The following is a 24,260-nucleotide window of genomic DNA, read 5'->3' on the forward strand; positions in this document are numbered from 1 at the left end:
GATACTATATTTCAGTATTTTGCTCCTTCAGATCATATTCTAAGCCATGTTAAGGTATTATTAGAATAACAGAGTCCAGTAGAGCTGTTTTTGTGGGAAAATAAAAGCCAGATTTAATTAAGTTTATAGAGTTATAAAGACTTTTTCAGTTAACACATTAAAATAAACTTTCAAAATATCAATGCAAAATACATTGACATATGAAATAACAATTCTCCGCACTGCTTATTAGTAAATTTATATTGCTCCCAAGTGTTTTTTTCTTTTCATGAAGGACTTCAGCTACCAGTGTCAGTTATACAATACTTGCTATTGCCTCCCCCCATCACAAAGCTTCTAAAACTCTATTTTCTTGTCAGTACAAGAAAAAAGAACTGGCATAGTATGTTATAGCCCTCTTAATTTAACCTGACATTGGAGACTTAAATGGTAGCCATAGTTTGGCACAAAAATCTGCCTAAGAGCTCCTGGTTGTCACTGAAGTCCTTTCAGATTTAAGAAAAGCTGTAATGGTAATGGAGAAAAGATGAAGCCAACATCTTCCTGGGTGACAGTGTCAATGTGGCAGCACTGTCTGCGGCGAATTGCTGGTCACGTTCCTCACCGTGAGAGTAACAACATGGCAGGCCGTGGCAGAGGGTTTCTTTTACTGAGAACTTCAGAAGGCGATGAAAATGTATTCTGTTTATGTGATTATTATTTATAACTATTGCTGGTCATGGGAGAAATGATTGAAAGTGCCATTTTGTAGCGCTCCTTGAATTACATGCAAAGTAAAGTGATGCATTTGAAAGTGCTTATTTAGTCTTGAGTTGACTAATTATTAATTACATTCTTTTCCTGTCTTGTCAGTGAGGGGCTAGTAACCCAAATCTACTTATTGTGGGAGATCACTCAACAATACAGTATCTTAGCTCTTTTTTATATGACATTAATTGATGCTGATACTGTTTGCACACAAGGATCCCCTCTCACTGCTCCACTCGGTAACCAGATATCCCTCCAAAAACATTTGTATCTGTTTGTACACTTGCGGTGCTACGTAGAGAAAAAGAAATAAATTTAAAGCTAACTTCAACTTTCCCTTCACTGACGAAGTCCTGCATTTGACCTTGAAACGGGGCACCCTTCAGAGGTCCTCACAAAAGTAGGAATCCCTGAAACTTTAGCGCTATTTCCTAGTTATAAATAATAACAATATTCTTGGTGGGTGGCAGCTGACGAGTGTTGGTGCAAATGGCAATTTCAGCAGGAAGGGGTGCTGGCGCAGGCCTTACTGACTGGAATACTGCACAGTGCTGTACTTTGTCACTCTTCTCCGCGAGGTGCCGGGGGACGCTGTGCCAATTGCCTGGCCAAGGTGACAGTCAGCGCCGAGCATCTGACCTGTGCTGCTCAGGGCCCCCAGATTTGTCCCCCCGAGGCTTGTCCCTCCCAGGCTGCTCATCCCAGACCCTGACACTACCCTCTCAGTGACCACCACATTGTGGGCATTTGATAACTCCGAGGGAATATTTATTAAGCTGCCTGGCATGCCGGAGGCAGGCCTGAACACCCTTTCTGTCACCACCACATTCGACCCATCTACCAAATCGGGAATACTCAGAGAGGTTGGGAGCCGGGAGTTAGGTGCAATTACTCTTTCCGTGACGATAACATTGGACCCATCTGTGAGATCGGGGATATCTAGCATGCCACGCAAATCAGAGGCAGATGCAGGACCGACAACCCTTTCTGTTACAACAACGTTGGATGCACGCAGAGGGTCAACGCAAAGAGAGGGGGAGCCGGAGGTGTAGGTCTCAGTCACCGTCATGTTACCATGGAGCAAAGGATCCGGCATTGGCCTTGGGGGCTGTATAGTTGATCCAGATGTGTAGGTGTTTTCAGTAACAACCGTTGTAGTACCAACTGGGGGAGGCATAGGTGCACATCCGTTGACAACGATGGTGGTTCCAGGTGGCGGGAGGTTTAGATCACTTTCAGGGTTGGGAAAGTTGATGTTAACACATGGCCAGGTTGGGTTGGCATCAGGGAAAGGTTCGATCTCTTTGCCCAGGCAGATCTCTGCCAGGGTCTTGAATTTTGGTCCTAATGTATCCAAATACGTTTCGTCTGTATCTTCTCCAATAAAGCTGCAGCAACCCACAGAGCCAACAGGAGTACCGACTCCTTCATGATCATATATTAATAGGCAGTCATTTGCAGGCCGACCTTCATCTTCATCTGCATACACAAATGCTTTCTGCAGTTTGCAAAAACACACAGAAAAAAAGAGAAAGGAAGAGCAGAGTGACTTTTCATCAGGTTTTTAACCATGAAGACTCAAACCACAGTAAGGTTTCCCTAACTACAGTAAGACCCATCTGACTTGAAAAACAGGACATCAACTGGACAAATTATACCATCAACATTTTTGTAACCTTGAAATAAGTTTTATTCAAACATTATTGATGTTTTATTCTTGTTTTTGCCAACACTTTGCATCTCAAATTTGGTCTGTTGTCAGTGGGTCTGACTGTGGGGTGAAGGGAGAGAACAAAAGGGACAGGGGAACAAATGTACTCTTGGAGCAGCAAATTCCAAATGAAGTAGTAGGAAGAGGAGAAAAGCAGGATGGCGCGGGGAGCAGTGGAGAGGCCAGGACAGAGGGTTGGCCACAGTGGGGAAGGCTTGGTGAGACCAGAGGGGAATCCATTTTGAGCAGGATGGAGATCACTGATTTGGGTTGGAGTTGGGGGTGGTGGGGTGGTCAGTGCAGGGGGATTGGGCAGGAAAGAGGAGAATGTAAAGTGAGTGTGGGGTGAGGTTGGACAAAGCAGGGAAGGATTGAGGTGGTCAGTAGGAGGAGTAATCTGTGGAGGCCTATGGCTTGCAGACGATTGATACACAGCGCTCCCAGACCAGCCAGAACGATTGTGGTCTGGGAAAAGTCCATGCTCAGGACTTCAGGACTGCTCTATCCTCTCCTCCAATGAATCTTGTTTAGATTTTGAAATACAGCAATCCTTATATATTAATTGATATTTTAGTGCCATACACAGTTATAGTATTTATGCCTCACAGTTCATGCTAATTATGAAAATGTATCCCATTAATCCATTAATCGTGTAAACTCCATAGCTAATTAATATGTTGCCAGTTAAAAAACTACATATTTGTGTCACTTGCAGTTCACAAGTCTTTTAGGGAATAGAAATGGCAATAAAAATAAGGAAGAAAGCGAACTGGTGTTCACAGTTCATTAAGGGTCAAAGTTACTTCATTAAACAAGTTGTACAGGAAGTAGGTGTGAACAATTTCACAAAGTTACTGTCTATTTATACATTGGAAAAGGTAGCAAATATATACATTTTGTGGTCACTTACAAAGCTGAAATAATTTCATTGCTTGCTACCCATACCTTCAGTGTGCCCGCCACTTTTACAAAAAGGCTGTTGAGCAACCAATCAAATCCACTGTGGCAGCACCTCAAAAGCAGTACTACTAGTGTCGTAGTTTTTCCTACTAATATGATCAGTTTTGCTCTCACACCAGTCTTATATCATGGAAGTTTCAATTTGAGTGAAGTTATTTTGGATTCCCACCATGTAACTTGGGGAGGAGAATCAAACAGTAGGCTTGTAGATATAACACAAAGAAGATCAGGTAATTACCTCAGAGAAGTAGTTGTCTAGGAAGGCCATATTCACCCCTCCTTCTCGATACTCTTTTATTGTTCCTCCGATTGACCCTTTTACTTCCCCTGTTCCAGAAATTCCTCCAGCTGTTCCATAACCAGTACCAGTGCCGTAGCCAACCCCTGTAGTTTCTTCAACACCAGAAGCTACTACTCCTCCACCTCCATATGTGTTTGTATATATGTCTGAAAACAGAAAAAGTTATTCTTCTGTGTTCTGTGAAAATTTACACAGAATTTTTCCAGTTGTTTTTACAAATAGCACAATGACACTATTGAGTTTCTAAAGGTATTTTAGACTAGTTTAAGTCACAGATCCGTGCACAGGTGCCAAACATTGAAACTGCAATAAAAATGAAGTGCATACTAGCAGACATCTAAGACTTTGATTTTATTCCTGAGGCCAGGCAGCATGTGCATATATGCTTTCGAAAATCAATGATTTACTTGTGTAATTGACTGGAGAGCTTCCTCTGTCTGGTGTACATAAATGCTGTCATGCATTTGCATTCAAAAATTAGATAATGCCTATGGATATTTATGCAAATACATAAATGTATAGTTATGATCACATCAGGGTTAGAATTGTTTTGCCTAAAACTCATTTCTGAAAGAAATAGCTTTCATAGCTGCTTTCAAATTTTCTAGTCGTTAGATTGTTAAGGGAGTGTTAATAATGCAGAATGAAAATGACCTTTACAATAAATTATAAAGTTATACTTACAGGATTTTATTTTCTCCAGATTTTTCATATATGATAACAAGGAATGGGTGGTCTTAAATATCAGCATGTCATATAATAAACCAGTTGCATACAGTAGTCTTGACTATGATTACATTAAGAAACATATGCTATATTATATTGTTTTTTTTAATTTAATCTCATTAGTCTCAGTTTATAGAATTTGAACCAAGGGCTTTCACCATAATGGTACTGAACAGTGGAAATAAAGGAAATCACCTATGTTAGTCTTAAACTTTTCAATTGTCATGGCAGCAGAACTTCTTAATTCACGTATGTGCCCCAAAATGTTCTCTTCTGATTTTACCTTAAGGATGAGAACATTTTGGAATAATCAATTGTCATCAGAGAAGCTGTCTTGCAGAGTGACAATTTCTTCCTGTCAGAACCTAGTGAAAATGGATCTGTGCCAGCATCCTTCCTTCCTGTTGTGAAGTGAGGAATGGAGAAAAAGAGAAAGTGGCACTGCACACCTTGACTTACTCTCTGTGGCCATTGTATTCCTGGGAGAACCTTATCTCAGAAGCATAAATTTATTGTGCTATGTACCAGCTTTCTGTCTAGGCTAGTCCACTAGGTCAGCAATTAACTGCCTACTTGATAGGTCCTACTCTCCTTTGTGGGAAGCAGAGCCTGGAAACTGGGAAGAACTGAACCTCTCACCACTGAGTTATGAAGGAAAATTTCCTTATTCTGGCCTCAAGATCTATTTCTGCTAAAACTGGTGTCTTGAAAAGACCCTCCATTCACTATCTGGAATGATAAAGAAAAATTGCCTGAGATTTGAAAGCCTTGGCAGATATTTCAAAATAGATGTAATTTGTAGAAATGAATCTGCTCAAAGGCTCAAACCTCAGATCTTTTATTCATACTGGAAGTCCTAAAGCATCAGTTTGACTATCTGCAGGTGTAAGATTGTAAGGGTTAGGTTATAGTTGTGAAACCAAAGTTCTCCTTGAATCGGAAGACATGAAGATCTGAAAGACAGCTTTATGACAGCACACATAGAAAATTTTAGGATATGCTTACCAGAGGGTTCACCAAAATCACCTCCTGCAGCTGTTGTTGGGGCAAGAATGTGTGATACATCCTGGAAAACAATATTTTGACTCCTTGAATGGTGACTTTGAAATTCCCATATGAAGACCAAGACTTTGTGAATCATGTTAAGGAATTAGCAGTTTTAAACTGTTAACGATAGCTATTAATTACCATCCCCATTAAAAAAAAAAGAGAAGAATCCATTCAAGTTTTTTTCATTGTTAACATAAAAGGTGATCAGTGAAAAAGGTTTGTGTTACCTTACTTTGCACTGAAAAAGCTTGCTAGTAATTGTGTTTCAGCTGAAAGGATAGTAACACTAAACTGTTGGGCCAAGCTAACTGAACACAACTGAAAACACACAAACTCCATCTGCAAATGTTAATTAAGAATCACCCCTCATATCTGCCTGGCAGTTGTTGTCAGTGCCAGGCTTCTTTTAGAAGATGACACAGTTCTACAGTCACTTTTAATGCAGCCTTTTCTCTAAATATGAGCTACTGCGGGTTTCAGAAACACGGGATGTACTGACCCTGTCTTCAGGCTGGGCACCTTCTATTCCCCATGGATGAATTGCCCCTTCTGTGCATTCAGGTACGGGTTCAAATCCAGTTCCAACTCCACCTGCAGCGCCAGGTCCGCAGCCACAACAGTCACTCATTGACATCAAAATTGGAATCACTTAACAGGAAAGAAACAGGAAACAGGGATTTAGGACATCTCTTCCTCCCAGGAATAGCTGCTTTTCCCAGAGGGCAGGTGCTCAAGAACTTTTGAAAATATGCCTTTTAAAGTGTTTCAAACCAAGCAGCCGGAAAGTCTGGCTGTTGGAATCATTAGCTGCTTTTGGAAACGTATGTATTTGGAGATTCTGAATAATTTGTACTTTTAGTTATAACAGAGCAAAGTGGGTGTGGAGTAGGGCTGTTACTCCAAATTTATGCCCATACACCTGGGAACAGACTTTGATCTATCTCAGCTGAATGAATATAAGTTGCACGTATGAAAATTAAACAAACAGAACCAGTCTTGCTATGTATAGCGTTCAGTGATATTCATTCTTGATATATAAGCATACATTTGTCTCTTCAGATATTTTAATTGAAAAGAAATACACATTAGTAATAATAGACATATGAGAATCAGTGGAGAGATATCCATCTGGCTACAGTGATCTTTGGCTAAGTCTCCAGTTGCATTTTTCACATCGCATATACATAATGCTTGATTTGAAAAAACAATAGAGGCAAACACCACCAAACAAATGATTACATCGAGTGAGTTGGGTTTCCCAGTGTGCTGTATTGCACTTAGCTGTTTCAAGAACTGTGTTGGAAATTGCTGAATGCTTTAAATGTCAACATTGAAAACACTGCTCATTTTAGAAAGGCACTGCGATATTAATTCTGGCTGTCTTTAGGTCCTTAACGCAGATGGCTAAGCTAGCAACCTCATTATCTAGGGAGTGGAGGGAGACAGTTGCCTACACCAGACTAAGCAGAGCATCTAAAAGTCTCAGCTTAACATCGAACTGAGGAGAAGAGGGAAGAGGGGAAAGGGCTGCACAGTGTACAAAGTGCTACCTCACACAGCATGACTAAGGGCAGATTTACTCCGGACCGCCAACTAGGAGAGGAGATTTCCAAAGGCAGAAAAGCAGTCTGTCCTGTAACCATTAACCACCTGGGAACTAGAAACAAAACAGCTGTTTGCAGCTTCAAAATTTTGTGTTTGTTCATTCCTAGTAATCAAAGGTCCAAACCTAAACCAAATTCCCTCTCCACAAAAAATCAGGGGAAAATTCTATTTCCTCTGGTTTTGTAGTCAGTATTTCTGCATTGTGAAATTTTAGATGTTGATTGCTTCATGCCCAGGCCATGAAAGAAAGATGATCACATCTGATTGTGGTGGTCTGAGAAGTAATTTCTTGCATAAAGTCTAACTTGAGTCATTCTTAATCCTGAAACTCGTATTTCTTCAAAAATACTAGGACATATGAATGAGTGATCTGTTTTGATCCTGTTATCTCAAAAGCTACTTGTTCTTAATAGATGTAATGATTGGCAGCCATAGCCAAAGCGTTCAAAATTTAAGATGATTAAATTTGTTGTTCTACAACTGAAATCTGGCTTTGAGTTCAAAGTAGGCTTATTCTTTACATCTTTTCATACCCAACTTGGAGCTGATATTTGTCCATTTCTTTTAGTAACGTAACAGAAGTACGAATTGCAAGGTGTAAGTTGTAAGTGACAGGGACATCTCTTGCCCAAAATCTTCTGAATCTTCTGCTAAATATTTTTGCCCTGTCTGATGGTCTAGGAACTGGATAACACCTTAGGAAAAAAACCCCTAAGTCTTAGGAAGGAAATAGTTATTTCTAAATGAAATGTTTATTATAAATGTAGACATATTTATATTCTATATAAATATGTAGAATATTAAATATATTGAAATTATTATAATTTAAAAGACAATTTTTTCTCTGTCAAATGTCCCATGGGAGACAACAGTTTAACAACCAACAAGTAAAACCACCTTATTTTAGAAGAATTAAAAAAGTACATTTAGAAAACTAATAGAATTGTTTTCTTAATTTTATACTTACAAACAAATATTAATCCACCAAGAAACATCAGGCCAATGGCAGCACCACTCAGTGTGGTAGCAGGTTGGATACCTCTGCCGTAATCTCCATTTCCATAATATTCATCAGTGACTGCAGTATATACTCCACCACCTTCACTGTATCCGCTCGTGTAAACTTGCCCGTCTGTGTAGTCCTCAGTTCCTTCTCCAGGCCCAGGCTCACCCTTATCACCGTCATCTGGTCCTGGTCCTCCACCGTCCTTGCCTCCAGTATCGCCACCGTCGCCACCAATGCCACCACCACCGCCACCACCACCGATGATAATTACTTTTGTGGCCCCACTGGTGCAGTAATTACGACTATCACACTGACAAGCTTGCACAGGAATTATATGTGGTCTAGAGCAGCGTCGGCCTTGGTTATCGCTTACACTGATATAGATCCTATAAAGGTAAAAGTCCATGTTCTGACTCACTAGTTCTGCAGAGGAAGCTTTGGGAAAAATAAAAAGGGAAAAATATTTATATTGAAATATTGACCATAAATACTGTGCAAATCTATAGTTTGTGTGAGTAATGTTAATAGAACAGAATGAAAACTAAGTTTTCCCATTCTAAGATCTTCAGTTACTTATGTGTCTGCAGTACTTATTCAAAACTTAAATTTATGATATTCATCTATGCTGCTTCTTTCTTTTGGAAAACCTGAGACAGAACAGTCTAGTCATCACTTTTTAACCTGAGAAATATAAAAAGAGCAAATGCACTTTTTAATATCTACTGCTGCTTTTCCTGATTTTTATTTGCGTAATGGTGAACATAAAAATTGCAAGTTTTGTCAGTATTTTTATTCCCTCACAAGGAATTTACATGTATTTTTCAAAAGTTTTTCAGTAGTTTTAAAATGTTTAAAGTTACACATTTGCATCTGTTTAGGAAAAATAGGGGAGACAAGAATAGCTGTAATTGTGATATTTACAATTTAATATAGTCTTCTATGTGTACAATAAGTTATGGAAATTCTGTCATTTAGTAATGTATGAGATTTGATTAATTCATTAGTTTGTTATGTCCTAGTGAAGGAAACTGGAAAAGCTCCACTGGGCACTGACTGAAATGTTTTTCTTAGAAATAGAAGTACAATTTGTACAATAAATTGCAAAAGCTGTAATCTTTATTTGCCATTTTCATATGAGTCTCATAAAAGACTGCCAAATAATATTTATACTCTAATAAATAAATTAGAGATTTTTGTCATATGCTTAGAATTTTTTAGATAATATAGAAATAAAAAAGCATCAAATTACTCCATTTATTTTACGTCATTAGGTTTAGATCAATAGAAGTGATTATCATAGCTACACTCAAGTAAAGTACAGTTGTGTTGCTCTATTTTTTTGATAAAACACATGTAACAATTCTGATTCTAGTTCTCCTATGTTTAAATATATGTATATATTTATATATATATATTTATATATACATACACACACGTAAATCCAGATCAGCTTCTTGGATTCACATGAGCATAAAATCAAATTTAAGTGAGATTAGAATAGATTCTAATAACTGTTTTGTTTGTTATTAAAAGGTTATCCTAATCTGTTATCTTAGCTGAAAACTTATTACTATGGTTTATTCTGTTACAATACGTAGATGAATTTACCATTTATTGATCTGATAATCCATGTAGTTTGAGGTTCACCATGTATGCTGAACGTAAAGGGGAAACCATACGAATCACCATCCAGACCCTTGGCTGTGATAATCACTGATGGAGAATGCATACATACTTTCCTTAATTCAGTATTAATAGTTGGGCAATTGTAGTTGGTGTCTTCTATTGAAAGCACAATGGTGCCAGTAGCGGTATATCGAGGAACCCCTGTAAAAAGAAGGTATTTGTGGTCAGGAGGGAATATTGGTACTATAAATAATGCAGTTCAGGTGGGAAAACTAGAAACAGGAAAAAAACATTGAGAGAAATCTGGAAAAAACAGAGTTTTGTTTCAGAAAACTTAATCTCTCTTCTTACCTCTGGTGATAGCCAGAACCTCTGCTTTGTACTGCCCATTGATTACATAAATTGATTCCCGGTTAATAACTTTGTTCAGTGTGATTTGACCAGTGTTTTGATTGATTCTGAACCAGGCAGCTGGATCACGTCCTATACTATATCTGTATTTGGTGAAGTAAAAATACTCAGCATTATGTTATGAATATATGTATTAAATATTAATTTTGCAAATAATATTTGTCAATTCGGAATGTTTTTCTTTAGGCTGTGCTAGGTCCTATTGCGTTTCACCCTGTTCAAGGAAAATTCCTTTAGACTTCAAAAGATGTAGACCAGAAAAATAATTAGGAATAAAGTAAATCTGTAGACGTTCATTATATTTTGAAAGTGGTATCATAGTCTAAAAGTAAAGTCTTTCTGGACCCTCCAAACCTTTACTAGAACTCTTGTTGGTATCAGTAGTTAAATCCACAGCTCTTCCTCTAACATCCTACAGTTGTATTTGCTAACATATTTCTCTGTTTTACGAAAACTTTTCAAACATTTGTAAAATTGATGTATTTATTTTACATACATTAAAAAGCAAATTACTGTCCCATGAATCATCATTAATTTCAGCAGAAATAAATATAATTTTTTTTAATTATATTTTTTACTTCTGAATGAGCTGGTAGTGGCCTCTTCTGATTGTATAATATTGCCCATTATTGGGGGTTTCTGCTTTTTTTTTTAGAGGTGCTAACAAATACGCTATTTGTAGCAAACATTTCAAGAAAAAATATTCTTAGGTTGGGTTAGAAAAAAAAGTCTGTTCTTATTTATTTAAGTTTCAGCCTATTAAAAAAATGATATTTTCTTTGTCTTTGCACAAAGCTAAAGAAAGAAGGTCATATATGCATATATATGCGATTGTATCATAAAAATGAGCTGAAGAATATACTATTCTCTTGCTATTATTCTATTGCTAATCTCTTAATATTTTCAAAGTTGTTTTTTAAAGCACCCTTTAAAATACCTATTTCTTATCCCATTGAAATCTCAATTCAAAGAATTATTCAATCCAGGGAGTTAAGCAGAGGAGAGCTTACACAACATTTGATGCAATAGCTCCAGTGTCCTCATCGATGGCTGTGTATGTTCCCACAACATAATTCACTCTTGTGTTTTGTGATATAGAAAAAACAACTGAAGATGGTTGAAATCTGGGTGGTTCAATCACATTTTTTACTTCTATTGTGAGGGGTGTTCCAGAAATTCGGTACTCATGTGCAACGGAGTGGTGGAAGGCAGCTACATTCCTGACACCAATAATCAGTGAGTGAGTTTGGAGATATTCGTAATTCAATTCCTAAAAGACAAAGCACAGAGAACCAGATAATAAATAAAAGTTAATTTAATTTTATTCACATATTTTCTATTTTAAATCGCTGAGTGACAGTTTTTTTACTGCTTGCTTAATTTTGTTAACAATTAATTAAAACTATTTTAAGATGGTTATTTCAACAGCTGAATCATGATATTTATCCATACCTTAATCACTCTAAGGATTCCTTGATTTGTAGCTCGATCTGTAACAATTTCAAACCAGTTATCTTCATTACCGGATATAAAGAAAAACTCTGCTAACCAATTGTCTGTAAACTCTTCATCAGCATCCAGAGCTTGTATTCGTAGCAGTTCTGAACTGAGTGAATTTTCTGAAATACTTGCTGAAAACTGGAATGACAGATAAATACCTATTAGCAAACACTAAAATATACAACGTGAGGAAAACACAGCTGACTGTAGGGATTCTTTTGAAGGATGTCCTGCCCAATCCATGCCAATTTAATAAAAATCATGTGTTCTGGGAAAATTGTGATTATCATAGAATCATAGCATGGCCAGAGCTGGAACAGACCTTAAAGATCATCTAGTTTCAATCGCCCTGCCATGGCCAGGGACACCTCCCGCTAGAACAGGTTACTCAAAACCCCATCCAACCTGGCTTTGAACACTTCCAGGGATGGGGCATCCACAACTTCTCTGGACAACCTGTTCCAGAGTCTCACCGCCCTCAGATTCCAGTTCCAGATCTGAAGACCTGTGTCACCTCAAGTGTTTGCAGAGGCAGTTTAGAGGAAATAGATTTGTGCTTTCTGTAAGAAAAGATCGTACAACAACTGGGTTGTACGCAATCTGGCCATATAGGTAAGCTTAGGAAGTGTGGGTTAGTGAGGTAGATTGAGAACTGGCTGAATGGCAGAGCTCAGAGGGTTGTGATCAGCGGTGCAGAGTCCAGTTGGAGGCCCCTGACTAGCGATGCTCCCCAGGGGTCAGTACTGGGTCCAGTCTTGTTCAGTATATCCATCAATGACCTGGATGAGGGGACAGAATGTACCCTCAGCAAGTTTGCTGATGATACAAAACTGGGAGGAGTGACTGACACACCAGAAGGCTGTGCTGCCGTTCAGTGAGACCTAGACAGGCTTGAAAGTTGGGTGGTGAGGAACCTAAAGAAATTCAACAAAGGCGAGTGTAGGGTCCTGCACCTAGGAAGGAATAACCCCATGCACCAGTATAGGTTAGGGGCTGACCTGCTGGAAAGCAGCTCTGTAGAGAGAGACCTGGGAATCCTGGTAGCCAAGTTGACCATGAGGCAGCAGAGTGCCCTTATGGCCAAGAAGGCCAATGGTCTCCTGGGGTACATTAAAAAGAGTGTGGTCAGCAGGCCAAGGGGGGTCATCCTCCCCCTCTACTCTGCCCTGGTGAGGCTGCACCTGAAGTACTGTGTCCAGTTCTGGGCTCCCCAGTTCAAGAGAGACAGGGAACTACTGGATAGAGTCCAGCAGAGGGCTACAAAGGTGATCAAGGGACTGGAGCACCTCTCTTATGTGGAAAGGCTGAGAGACCTGGCTTTATTTAGCCTGGAGAAGAGAAGGCTGAGAGGAGATCTCATCAATGCTTATAAATATCTAAAGGGCGGGTGTCAAGAGGATGGGGTCAGGCTTTTCTTAGTGGTGACTGGGGACATGACAAGGGGCAACAGACACAAGCTGGAACACAGGCAGTTCCATCTCAACATGAGGAAAAACAACTTTACTTTGAGGGTGTCAGAGCACTGGAAAAGGCTGCCTGGAGGGGTTGTGGAGTCTCCTTCTCTGGAGAGATTCAAAACCCGCCTGGACGCATTCCTGTCCGGTCTGCTGTAGGTGAACCTGCTTTCGCAGGGGGCTGTGACTAGATGATCTCCAAAGGCCCCTTCCAACCCCTACAATTCTGTGATTTCGTATTGCACGGGTCTGGACACCTGAATGACTGGATTTATCTGAATACAGAGAATTCAGTGCTGGATTGGATTCTCTGAATACAAAAATAATCCAGGTGCCTTTTATCAGAAGCGTTACGCAAGCAGCGGATTGGATTTTGAGCACACTTCAAGGAAACAACCCCGTTAATCCAGTGGAGCATTCAAACCTGAAAACACTCTACAGGCTAGTAAGGGGTTTTGAACAGGGTTCTAAAACAGTGATGTTGCTTTTGGTATTAAAAACTTACAGAGCTTTGAGCAAGAGTTGGGAAGTTGTCATTGACGTCAATAACTTTAACGTTACAGCTACAAAGGGATGATATTCCATCTGCAGCTCCATCCCGGTCTGAGGCCTTCACAACAAGAGTGTAGCTACTATGTTGCTGTCACAGAAAGAGAAATAAGTGTGTTAGAAGGGCCACTTGTACATGTTAAACATTATAAATACTCACATCTCGCTACTATTTCCTAATGCAGGGATTTGCCTTAGACATTTGATTGTAACACAGAAAAAATGCATTTCTCCCTTAGTTTTTGTAAAAACCACAACTTCTCTCTTTTTTTTTTCACCCACTCTCATAACACATATACACCACAACATTGCATTATTTAACTTTGTAAAGGAAAATGTTACCTCTCTGTCAAGATAATTTGCAAGATGGAGTTCTCCAGTATATTTATTCATAATAAACATGGGTGGACCTGAAGGTTCTTGACTCTCTATCTTGAAGGCAATTTTAGAATTCAAATGATTAGGTTCATCTGCATCTGTTGCAATTATTTTCATCACCAGTGTGTCTAAAAATAAAAAATAATAATGAAAAAAAAAAGAACCAGAAAATCTGTTTTGTTCCTGCAAACAACTCATCAAGACAATGCTAAATTTTGGTGTATAAAAATGATAGAATGCTATCTATGCATTGACATTTATAAAAAATTTTGATTTTGTAGTACTGATTCTGACTGAAGGTTAATGATTTGAAAATACATTTAAAATTAAAGTAAGATGGAGTAATGCAGATTTTCACTGAACTTCTTTAAGTCACCATAGGGGTTATGTAAAAGCAGTAAGTACTGGGCTTGTAGATATTCATGTAAGAAATCTCCACAGCTTTAAATGAGAATTTCTAGAAAGTAGAAAATGAGTGTTAGGCACCATTGCATCGGTGCTATTTGCATGTCTAACGTTGATTGCTGTACTTTTGGTAAAAAAACCCCACATTTTTGTGCTTTAAGTAAGGGTCTATTTGGTAATATTCTACCGCAACTGCAATACTCAGGCTACAAATGCAAATATTTGAAATAGAAAAAATGGGAAAAACTATATTTTATATACCCTTAAAGGAAATAAGTGTAGGTGTAATGTTAATTTTTTTAATAAGAAGGAATTAACTGATTTATTTTGAATTTTCAGATCTGAAAAAATTTGCATGATGGTATGGTTAGAAACTGGAACACTCAGTGTTCATGAGTGGGAGGAAAGGGGGAAGGAAGAATCGCTGCTTAATTTTAGGCAATGAGTTTGGGCCCCGGCTGGAATAGCAATTGGAGAAGCATCTGCTGCTCCTTCCTCTGCAGTAACCCTGGCCAATATGTGTCACTGCCAAAGAAAAAGTAGAATGAGCATCCCAGTTTTATTATTAACTGTATTCTGTGAGCTTCATTTGCTATACTGTTATAGGCATAACATAGTTACTTACTGTCCATACTGCTTTCTTCAATAGATCCTGTAAATACAGTTTGTGCAAATATAGGAGGGTTATCATTTATATCCAGAACTCTGACTCGAAGTTCAAGAGGTGGTTCCAAATCTACACCCGTCACTGAGTGTTTAGCAAAGCAACGTATCTGGATAAAGAGATTTACATGTTTTAAAACCAAAAGTGAAGTAAGCAAAGTAACAACCTGAAACAAATGAATTTGTCTCCTTCTGCTCTCCCTGCCCCACCCGGGATCCATCATTACAAAGGTCAGGAAAATAGGGGAGTACTTACAACAAATACTGGGGTTACTTCCCTATCCACTATTGACGTTATATTAATTTCTCCTGTTCTCGGGTTAACAACAAATATTCCAAAGGGGGCACGATCAATTCCAACTCCAGAGATGCTGTATGTGATCGGATGGTTTTCTTCACAATCTGATCGGATCTATAATAATAGATAACAATAATTTATGCCAGTTTACTGAGGACACCTGCATGTCTTTTCCTGTAAAAACATTCTATGTAATTTCAGTTTCTCAACCACATATCACAAGGTTCAACTGACAGAACCAATGGAAGGCTCTTCTACAAACCAGTCAGCCTAGAGATCCATCTCTCCTTAAGCGCTGGCCAGGTTTTCTATTTCTCTTAAATCTTCTGGCAGGGAAGCAGAGAGAGAAACTTCCAAGACTATCACACTGTGGCTGGAGATCAGTAAGGGTAACAGTCATGGTGAGAGGATAGGAAGACATCTTCTTTGCTCTGTTGCCCACAGAAGTCATGCACTATCCTTGAACTTCTGCTCAGGGATTTCTCAGGGTGAGAGAGAAAAGAAAAATATGGCAATCTAGTACACAGATGCTGCACACAAAGAGGCTACGGTTGGAGTTGTCCAGGAAGTAGACTGATGGCAAAGTTCTAGGAAGCCTTTGGTCACTTCTCAGCTGCCACGTGGGTTCACCTTATGAGACTGTCTCAGCAGAGCTGAAAATATTGCATTATCTTTCTTTTATTCTACATTCCTTGCTTTGACTACTCTAAACAAATATACTTTTAAATCTGTCTGTTTTTATCAGCCTGTCTTTAGAAAAACTTGTCAGTGAAGCCCTTTTTTTTTTTCTTTCTACTTACTTTGGCAATTGGATTCCTCTTAGAATTATCTTCTCCTTCTCTACAGGCTGCAGCAAATTTGATCCATTCACGTTTTTGTCTTCTGAAGGTTTTCCATCTTGCCATTCCATTTTCATCCCATTCTTTTACCTTTGACATAGAGTTCCAGTATCATTTGACCATTAACCTCCAACCATTTTAAATTAACACATTTAGAATTTCCAACAATAAGGAGAAAAGGGATTTTTATAGATCATATTTTTTTTATATGTCTGTGCGTCCCAAACTCTAAGCCTGTACATGTTTACTTTTAAATTATTCCTGTGTATGAGACACTCATTTAGGTTCAAGAGAAGTTCTTTTGAGAGGGTGAGCAGGTTATTACCTGCAACTTTTTAATATTTAAATATGTTTTCAATCTTCAAGTTCAGAAATGTCTTAGTTCAGTATTTTCCATTTCATTTTTGCATTGGTTGCATTTCATTTGATCAGAAAATCAGCTCCTAAAGAAATGTATATTACCTCTACATGAAATCCTGTGCTGAAATCCAAGAGTACCTGCAAGAACAAGAAGAAGATTGGCATATAAAATGCAGGACAAAATGCAGTAAGCAAAATCCAACTGCCATGCATTGCTATACTGCAGGACTGGAGCAGCACTTTTTTTGAAGACTATTGCAATAGCCTGTCTAGGCAGTAGCTACAGGATTTTCATAAATGACTTTGTGCAATTCATTTTTTTTTCTATATCCATCACTTGAATTCCTTGACAGCTAACACCTTAAAAATTAATTCTGTCTTTCAAGGTAGAACTTTGTGTTTGAATGGATGTGCCTTAACAAAGTTATACCTACATCAAAATAGAGCTTTCACAAAGATTTTTAGGTTGCAACACCTTAGCTGAAGCGCGAAGCTGTTGCAAGAGTTGTTATTAAAAAGTGTGTCTAGGAAACTAGGAAAGGAGTATTTATTTATTCTAAAGAATTTTTTCTTTATTCTTTATTTTTTCTGATTTAGAAAGTCCACAGTAGATCTGGCATACTTAACTATGTAGTTTAAACAAAAAGAACAAAAATGCTTTCTTGAAACTTCCCACTGAGGTTGAAGAGATTCAATGTAAGATGGGAAGCCAACTGCAGTCATGAGGCAGATTTCCCTGGAGTGCAGTGGGGTTTGATTTGAGGTGTAGCTGTGCAACCAAAGTCTTGAGTAAATAAAGGTGGCAGGATCAGATGCAATACGCAATTACTTTAAAATTAAAATTAAAATAAAAGAGAATCCTTAATTTCTTGATTAACACAACTTAAAAGCAGGCACAGTTTAATTAACCTTGTTCCTACGTAAGGTGTAAAAATGAAGCTCACTTGGTGAATGTACCTCTTCAGAGCATCTCTTTTGGATTTAGGACCTGCCTTTGCTCTCTTCAGATGATTAAGGGTGAAGAATATGGGATTTACAGGAAGGGATGGTTGCTTCGTTCATCATTGGCAGAAATAAAATATCCAGGTGACTCAAAAAGTGTTGCAGAGTTTCTCTTTTCTCACCAAATGTGATTAACAGCTGTAGTTATTAATTTTCCACTTTCCTTATAATTTCCCACTTCAATAGCTTTTTTTTTGTCTGACGTGTTTTATCTGGTGGGTTTTATGTCAGTTATACTTGCAGAAAATCTGTGATAAACTTTCTCTCTATGGTAGCTTTACCTCATGGGACTTTCCTCACTTCAAATTTATTGCATTGTTCTGTCAAGGCTGGAAGAAGGGCACAGACTTCTTTCAGCTTTCTTCAAGTTCAAACAATCTCTTACATGCAACAGATTAATGAACGGCAGCTTCACCCTCCTTCCTCTCTCTTCCCCCTTTTCCCTATTTACCTGTATGCCATAAGAGGTCCACCATCTGTCGTTTACAAAGCAATGTCTGCAATGATCTGATTTTGCCCAGAATATTCCCTGAGACCTCAACACATAATGTCTGCCCTAATCTGCTTCTGAATGAGGGAAGTTAGACTGTGGATTTGCCCATTTGCTGTGCATATGCCTTGAAATTTGTCAGACTATTCATGGAGTAAACCTTTTTTTTTCTTGCTTCTTTGAGCAAGTTATTGACATAAATGATTAAGAAAGGTACTCTTGCAGGAAATTCTTTACAGTATTTTCTTGTTGTGCTAGAAGCATCAATGCATCTTTAATCTATTTTATGTCTTAGTGACTATTTATATCTTCAGCTGCAGAATGGTGTTCAAATTCACGAGCAGCCATTATTCATCTCAGAGAAGGGACAATATCAGACTCCATTTAAACTGTGGGTTTTTTTCAATCCAGTGGGAGCTGAGGCCTGTCCTTTTGTAATCCCTCTTGGAGCTTGGAGAAACACGGGAGAGTACAAGGGGCAGATTCCACTCTCACCACAGACTCTGAGTGACGAAGTCCACCAGAAATAGCACTGATTCAATGTTTCTTATCAGTTGATCCCACCAGCAGAGCAGAGACTCCTTTGGTGAGTACAGTGAAATCCTCTCCACCCTTAGGCTGAAATCCCTTCTGGCATGCAAGCAATTGCCTTGACCCAGAACAGTATGGGTGTACACCTCCCAGTGCAACGTTAGAGAATCTTGTCTGCTGTCCGCATCCTGTGGCCTGTGCTGTTATTTGACAGTGAAACCAATATCTCATATCCAGCCACATCACTCTCCTGCTCAGCACGCCTAACTGAAAAAATATGTTGAGTGTCTCTGAAATAGGAATCGTGCCTGTAAAGAATGCTGTTCTTTAAGGACATGAATATTCCTAAACCACTTGATTTCAGCCTATAGGGAGTTCTATTTTCAAGTAGTGAAAAGCATACATTTTACACTGGAGTTTCACCCTTTGTTCTTGAGAAGCAATAATGGGAATGTCAGGAATTTGTTCAGTAATGCTGGGGATAGTAAATTTAGGCCCTGTATTTCCACACTTGTCCCATGCTAACTAAGGAAAAACGCATTCTGCCACATGTTGCTAATGGAAAATCTTGAAAGAAGTCTTGATGGTTCTGAATCCGGAGTCCTTAGTACAGCTTGTGGTATTATTTGAAAAGATTGATCTGATTAACTTGATGTCTGCATTTGGTATGTCTCTCTCAGTTGCTGCTGTGTTATAGGAATGGAGGGCAGGCAGACACCAAAGTTGTCTACTTCACCAGCTAAACCTCAACAATTCTGCAATGATATCTATCCAACTCAATCCAGGGGTGGAGGCTCCTCTGCCTCCCTAGCTAATGTTTGTTTTCCAGTTCTCCGCTCTCACCAGCAGTTAGAAGACTCCCGCCACCCCAGCTGGCTATCCCTAATATCTCTCCGATGCAAACCTTTTCTCTAGTGCTATTTCAAGCAGAGAGGTACTGTCTCCTAGTAGCTAACTCCAGCACACTTCCAGGTAACGAACAAATTTCCCTTCTAAACTAGTATCCCAGTGCAGTACTTTCCATAGATTCAGTGATAAACAATAATTAAAGCAATTGGAGCCACTGGAATGTGTGGGATGCATCCTGAGGACCTTGGGTCTCTAAGAGGCTGTGAAAAAATGGAAACTCTGCAGAGAAGCTAGAGGCTCATTGCACAAGCTCTTTCTGGTTTGGGATGGGAGAGGTGCAGGCAGGAAACATGTTTATGGTGACTGTCATTTGCACAGTGGAATGTCTGAAAGCTTGTCTTTTATTGTAATGATATAGAGACTGAACCTTGTGTCCAAAATGACGCCTTAGAGATACACTGGAGTAATTCTGGATTTATTCTGATGTAACTGGCAACAGAATTAGGCCCATAGGATGTGTACGGTTCTTTGCACCTTCAAAGCAATTTACAAACAAGAATTAACTAATCATTAATTGACTGCCAAGCAATATTATACGCAATTATGGAATCCTCCCTCCTCCACCTACTCAAATCTAAATGACTGAACACGCCTTTAACATCTTCCCAGCATTATTCATACTGGATCTGCTTCTCTTTCTTTGAAGTCAACAGCGGTATTGTTATTGGCCTGGATGGGAGGAGTGCTGAGAACTCACACGTATTATATTAGTCATCAGGGGGCCATGGTAGCTCTGGTTGTGTCAGCGTTTTGGGACTTTTACGTCTTTCTTACTCAGCCAAAGCTCTTACTAGTAAAGGGTGGAAATAACGAACCCTTCTCTTTACTCATTCTGCATCTCTTTAAAAAAATATAAATCAGTGCGTATGGAATAAGCAGAGTTGAAACATAAGACAAACCCTCATATTTTAAAAAGAAGCCATTTAATCACTTTTAAATCAAAACATTAATGTGTTTTTGTCTATACTTTTCATTTTCTTAGGTCACTAATGAATGCACTTCCAGTTTAAAGGGGAAGTTTTTCAGGATGATTTTTCTGGCACTTTGTTTTCTAATTCTGGGGAAGTCAGGTGTTTCTATCGCTTCCTGAGTTAGCAACTGACGTCAATATTTTGTGTTGCACCAAGGATGGAAGAATCCATTGCTATTTCAGCAAAAGTGTGACAATGCTCATGTCAGTCAGAAGAATGTATTCCAAAGTTTTATTTATTTAAAAATATGTTTATTCAAAGAACTGACCACTTTGGGAAAGTTTCCACTGAGATTGTTTCTATTCTGCTGAGTCATACAGATATAATGAATTTCCATACAGTAACTGAGCTTAACCATTAGAAAAATGAACAGAAAAGCAATTTCAAAGAGGGTGTTTGTCATTATCATTCAAATTAGGGTTTTTCAAATTAGTCATGCTAAGTCTCCTCAACAAATCTCCTCAATAAAACCTCAATTCTAATATGGCTTAGAGTACTCTAGCTGCAAATGCACGTTTGCTTAGGGGCCATTTTTACTTAAAAATGTAAAACTGCAAATTTAAGAACCTAATTTTAGGTGATAATTCCTGGATGCGGAATTGCTTTAGTTTCTATTTCAACAACAAAATCCTTTGGCAGAAGAGCCTGCAGGTTCCTGGCTATATGCTGGCAGATGTTTTGGATGCGTATGCAAGGAGAGGATTTGGCCCCTTAATATTTTTATGTGCAACCAAGTTATGAGTAGGAGGTCTAGCCATAGCCCAACAACTGGAAAAAAAAAAGAAGCGTAGATAACACATGGGAAAATGTAGCCAGACAAAAGTGCATATATGAGATGTGGTGAATTTAAAATTATTAGCTGTCACATGATAGCTGGCAGGAGAAGAGTCATACCTGATCAAACAGGTTATTTCCATAAAACGTGTCTGTGCAAGTATCACAAACAGAACTCCCTTACTCATGAGAATAACGCCTTTGAAGTCACGTGAGCAAGGGTTGCAGAATCAGTCACACCAATGGTGAAATGCATATAGAAAATTATTAGTTTCAGGGTTGGTAAGTTTTCTTTTTTTGAAAGTGTAGTAGTGTACTAAAATATGTACAACTCCACGGCAATTTTATTTGATACAACTTATTAACAATATACTAAGCAGACAGATGATTTTCATGAAAGGTTACTCAAGCTGAAAACCAAGGCTGTTTCTCAGAACATGCTAAAATTGGCCACACAATTTATAATTTATTTAATCTGTACAGTTTGTCTGTCAGCTTTCTATAAAGCGCTGAAAGATGCTATTAAACCGTACAGGCCACCATGAACACTGCTGTGCAGAAGAACGCACAGCAAGAACAACAATTGTTTCCTCTGGGTAGGAAAAGTTCAAATATTTGATAGCCATCAAAACATAATGCAAGTTTTCACAATTGCTCCATTTTCCTGACCCAGTGCATTTCCTTCCATCAGTCACAGCTGTAATGATAATATACCGAAAGAATGAAAACGGCTCCAGAGTTGCCGAGAGAAGTAAAGCAATAAAATCTCTTTTGAATGGACAGATATTAGATACAGTACAGTTGACTTTTTTTTTTTGAACTTCGACACATCAGGAGTACACATCACCAGGTAACTGAGTAAAATGAATAGTCGCTAATGCTACACGAACATCCAGAAGGGTGAGTGTGATGTGCAACGTGCCAATCTCGGAGACCTCTGCGCTGCGTTAAACAAGCAGAAACTCATCCGAACCGTAACTTGCTTTTGCCAAGTTTTGTCGTTGTTTGCTTGGCAGCTGCCCTGCGTTTGTTAGTTCTACTTTACTGACTGCAGACCTGTCACCTCAAATTAATGGATCATCTTTTCAAATTAAGTTTTAGGATTTCATATCCTATAACAACAAGCACTTTTTCCCTGACTGTAACATTTCTAGGGGGATTAGTAACAAGAAGTTCACAAACATTTACACTTACTAATACATTGTGTAAAAAGAAAGTCACAGCAGCCCATAACTGTAATAGAAATCCTATTCTTTCCAATATTTAGGGCTTTAAACCTCTACCTAATTTTAGAAAAGCAGCACAGATGAGTAAAAATAATCCGCACAAAAGTCAGATTGCAGGAGTAGAAGGGCCTCCATAACTTTTTTAAGTCCTTTCCAGATAATTTCCGTGCCTTGATGAACACATCGTACAACTATGCCACTTGACCATAGCAACAACTTTCCTTTTACAGTGAGAAAAACAAACCCAAAGCGCAACACTTTCATCATGCATTCACTTGCTCGGCACATGGCGGCTCAGACGCTAATGCACTGCAAGACAGGAATTCTTTGTAATGTAAAATAATAGGCCAAGTCTTGATTTTTACTCAGCTAAGGTCTGCAATAAATTTCATGTTTTTCTCTTAAATATACCCATAGGAATTGACCAGCTCTGAAGAGCACTTGCTCTCCTATTCAGAAAAAGAGATTTGCTCTTCATATTTCCTCAATTCATAAAAAAAATAAAGACATAGAACCAAATAATATCCAATCAAGTTATTAGGATTTTTATAATGATAACTTTTTTATTAATGGCAGTGACTACTTAAATAGTAGCCACAGACAACATTCACCTGAAAAGTCATGCATTAAACATAGGAAGTCACATATTGAACATCAACAGACTGCAGAAAGTCATAATTAAAAGAAACATTTGTCAGCATTTAATGAAAAACTAAATTATTTGTATAGAACCTTCATAAGTGCAGTTTAAAATAAGCACAGATTTATTCTTTAAACTAAATTTCACAAGATTTTTTTTTTGGGGGGGGGGTACTTGACACTGTAAAATGTAATGGTCTTCTGAGGAAGACTCAACTGGCCTAATCACAGAGTTTACAAATATAATTTCAAAATCTGACTTACCAATAAAAGGAACAGAAAAGCAGCTGTTCGGTGAGGGAGCCAATCCATGGCATCTGACTTCTCGGATACAAGTCCAACTGAGTTATGGTTACAAGCCTGTTCCTTTTCCCCTCCCCCCCCAACTCTGGTGTCTATTTAAAAAGACACTCGGTAGATGTCCTTATACTCAGCCCTTCACGACGTCTCTGCCTCCCTCTGAGGGAAGCACTGAAGATGCTGTATAACAGAGTGTCTTTCCCCACCCCAAAATCCTGGGCTGGTCTCACCTGAAACGCTTGACAACATCATTATTGCTTGCAGGTAAAAGCTGAGAGACACACCTTAATTCTTATTGCACTGAAACCCTTTGTTGGATACGAAAGGGTACGTTTTAAAAAACAGAAGGCAAGCTTTGCTGAGAAGATACCGAGTGATTTATAAATTACTCACAACATAAGGAATCATTAAAATGGTAACTTATCGTTGCTTTGAATGCAATTAACCAGTTTTCTCCTTGCACTAAGTATAATAGAAGAGCTTAATGAATATTACTGTAAAGAATATGGACTTTGGGAAATGATTAGCTTGAACTAAAATATAAGTCCATTTGTTTACTTCCAGGCGCGAAGAAGTCAGTTCCTTCCACATTGTTCACAGAAGTGCAGCACTCAGAGCAGAATGGCTTGTCATTAAAGAGGTAACATATTAATTTGAGGAAAAAAGTAGTGCTTTATTCATTAGACCACAAGGATATCTGAAGCAGAGGAATGAGTCTCTGCTTTCACCAGCTGCAAAGCCTCCTAGTGCCATACCTTTCCCTTCCTATGGGTTGTGCTCTCGCTGACACGGTGGAGAGGGAGATGCGCCCATGCTCCGTGCCAGCGAA

General features: G+C 38.6%; 1 protein-coding gene across 1 annotated transcript; it reads right to left on the reverse strand.

The window, feature by feature from the left end:
* Positions 1–1,273: 1,273 nt before the first annotated feature.
* On the reverse strand, positions 1,274–23,443 carry LOC128905617 (desmoglein-4-like). Its single transcript, XM_054191936.1, has 16 exons — positions 23,396–23,443; positions 16,692–16,727; positions 16,191–16,319; positions 15,349–15,504; positions 15,055–15,202; positions 13,989–14,152; positions 13,603–13,737; positions 11,596–11,781; positions 11,154–11,413; positions 10,084–10,226; positions 9,715–9,933; positions 8,068–8,541; positions 5,995–6,143; positions 5,451–5,511; positions 3,657–3,865; positions 1,274–2,245 (listed from the first exon to the last, which is right to left on the reverse strand). Exons 1-16 carry the CDS (start codon positions 23,441–23,443, stop codon positions 1,274–1,276), a joined length of 3,489 nt encoding a protein of 1,162 aa, XP_054047911.1.
* Between the last annotated feature and the right edge of the window lie 817 nt (positions 23,444–24,260).

This window comes from Rissa tridactyla, chromosome 2 (genome assembly GCF_028500815.1).
Source record: "Rissa tridactyla isolate bRisTri1 chromosome 2, bRisTri1.patW.cur.20221130, whole genome shotgun sequence".
Taxonomy (NCBI): Eukaryota; Metazoa; Chordata; class Aves; order Charadriiformes; family Laridae; genus Rissa; species Rissa tridactyla.

Bases quoted from the DNA above. Each gene is read 5' to 3' on its own strand.
- LOC128905617 (XM_054191936.1), bottom strand. From the start codon at position 23,443: ATGGATTGGCTCCCTCACCGAACAGCTGCTTTTCTGTTCCTTTTATTG. The intron at 11,414-11,595 runs GTATGGATAAAT...TTTGTCTTTTAG, and splicing joins GAATCCTTAGAGTGATTAAG to GAATTGAATTACGAATATCT. The intron at 6,144-8,067 runs GTAAGTATAAAA...TTTCCTGTTAAG, and splicing joins TGGTGGATTAATATTTGTTT to TGATTCCAATTTTGATGTCA.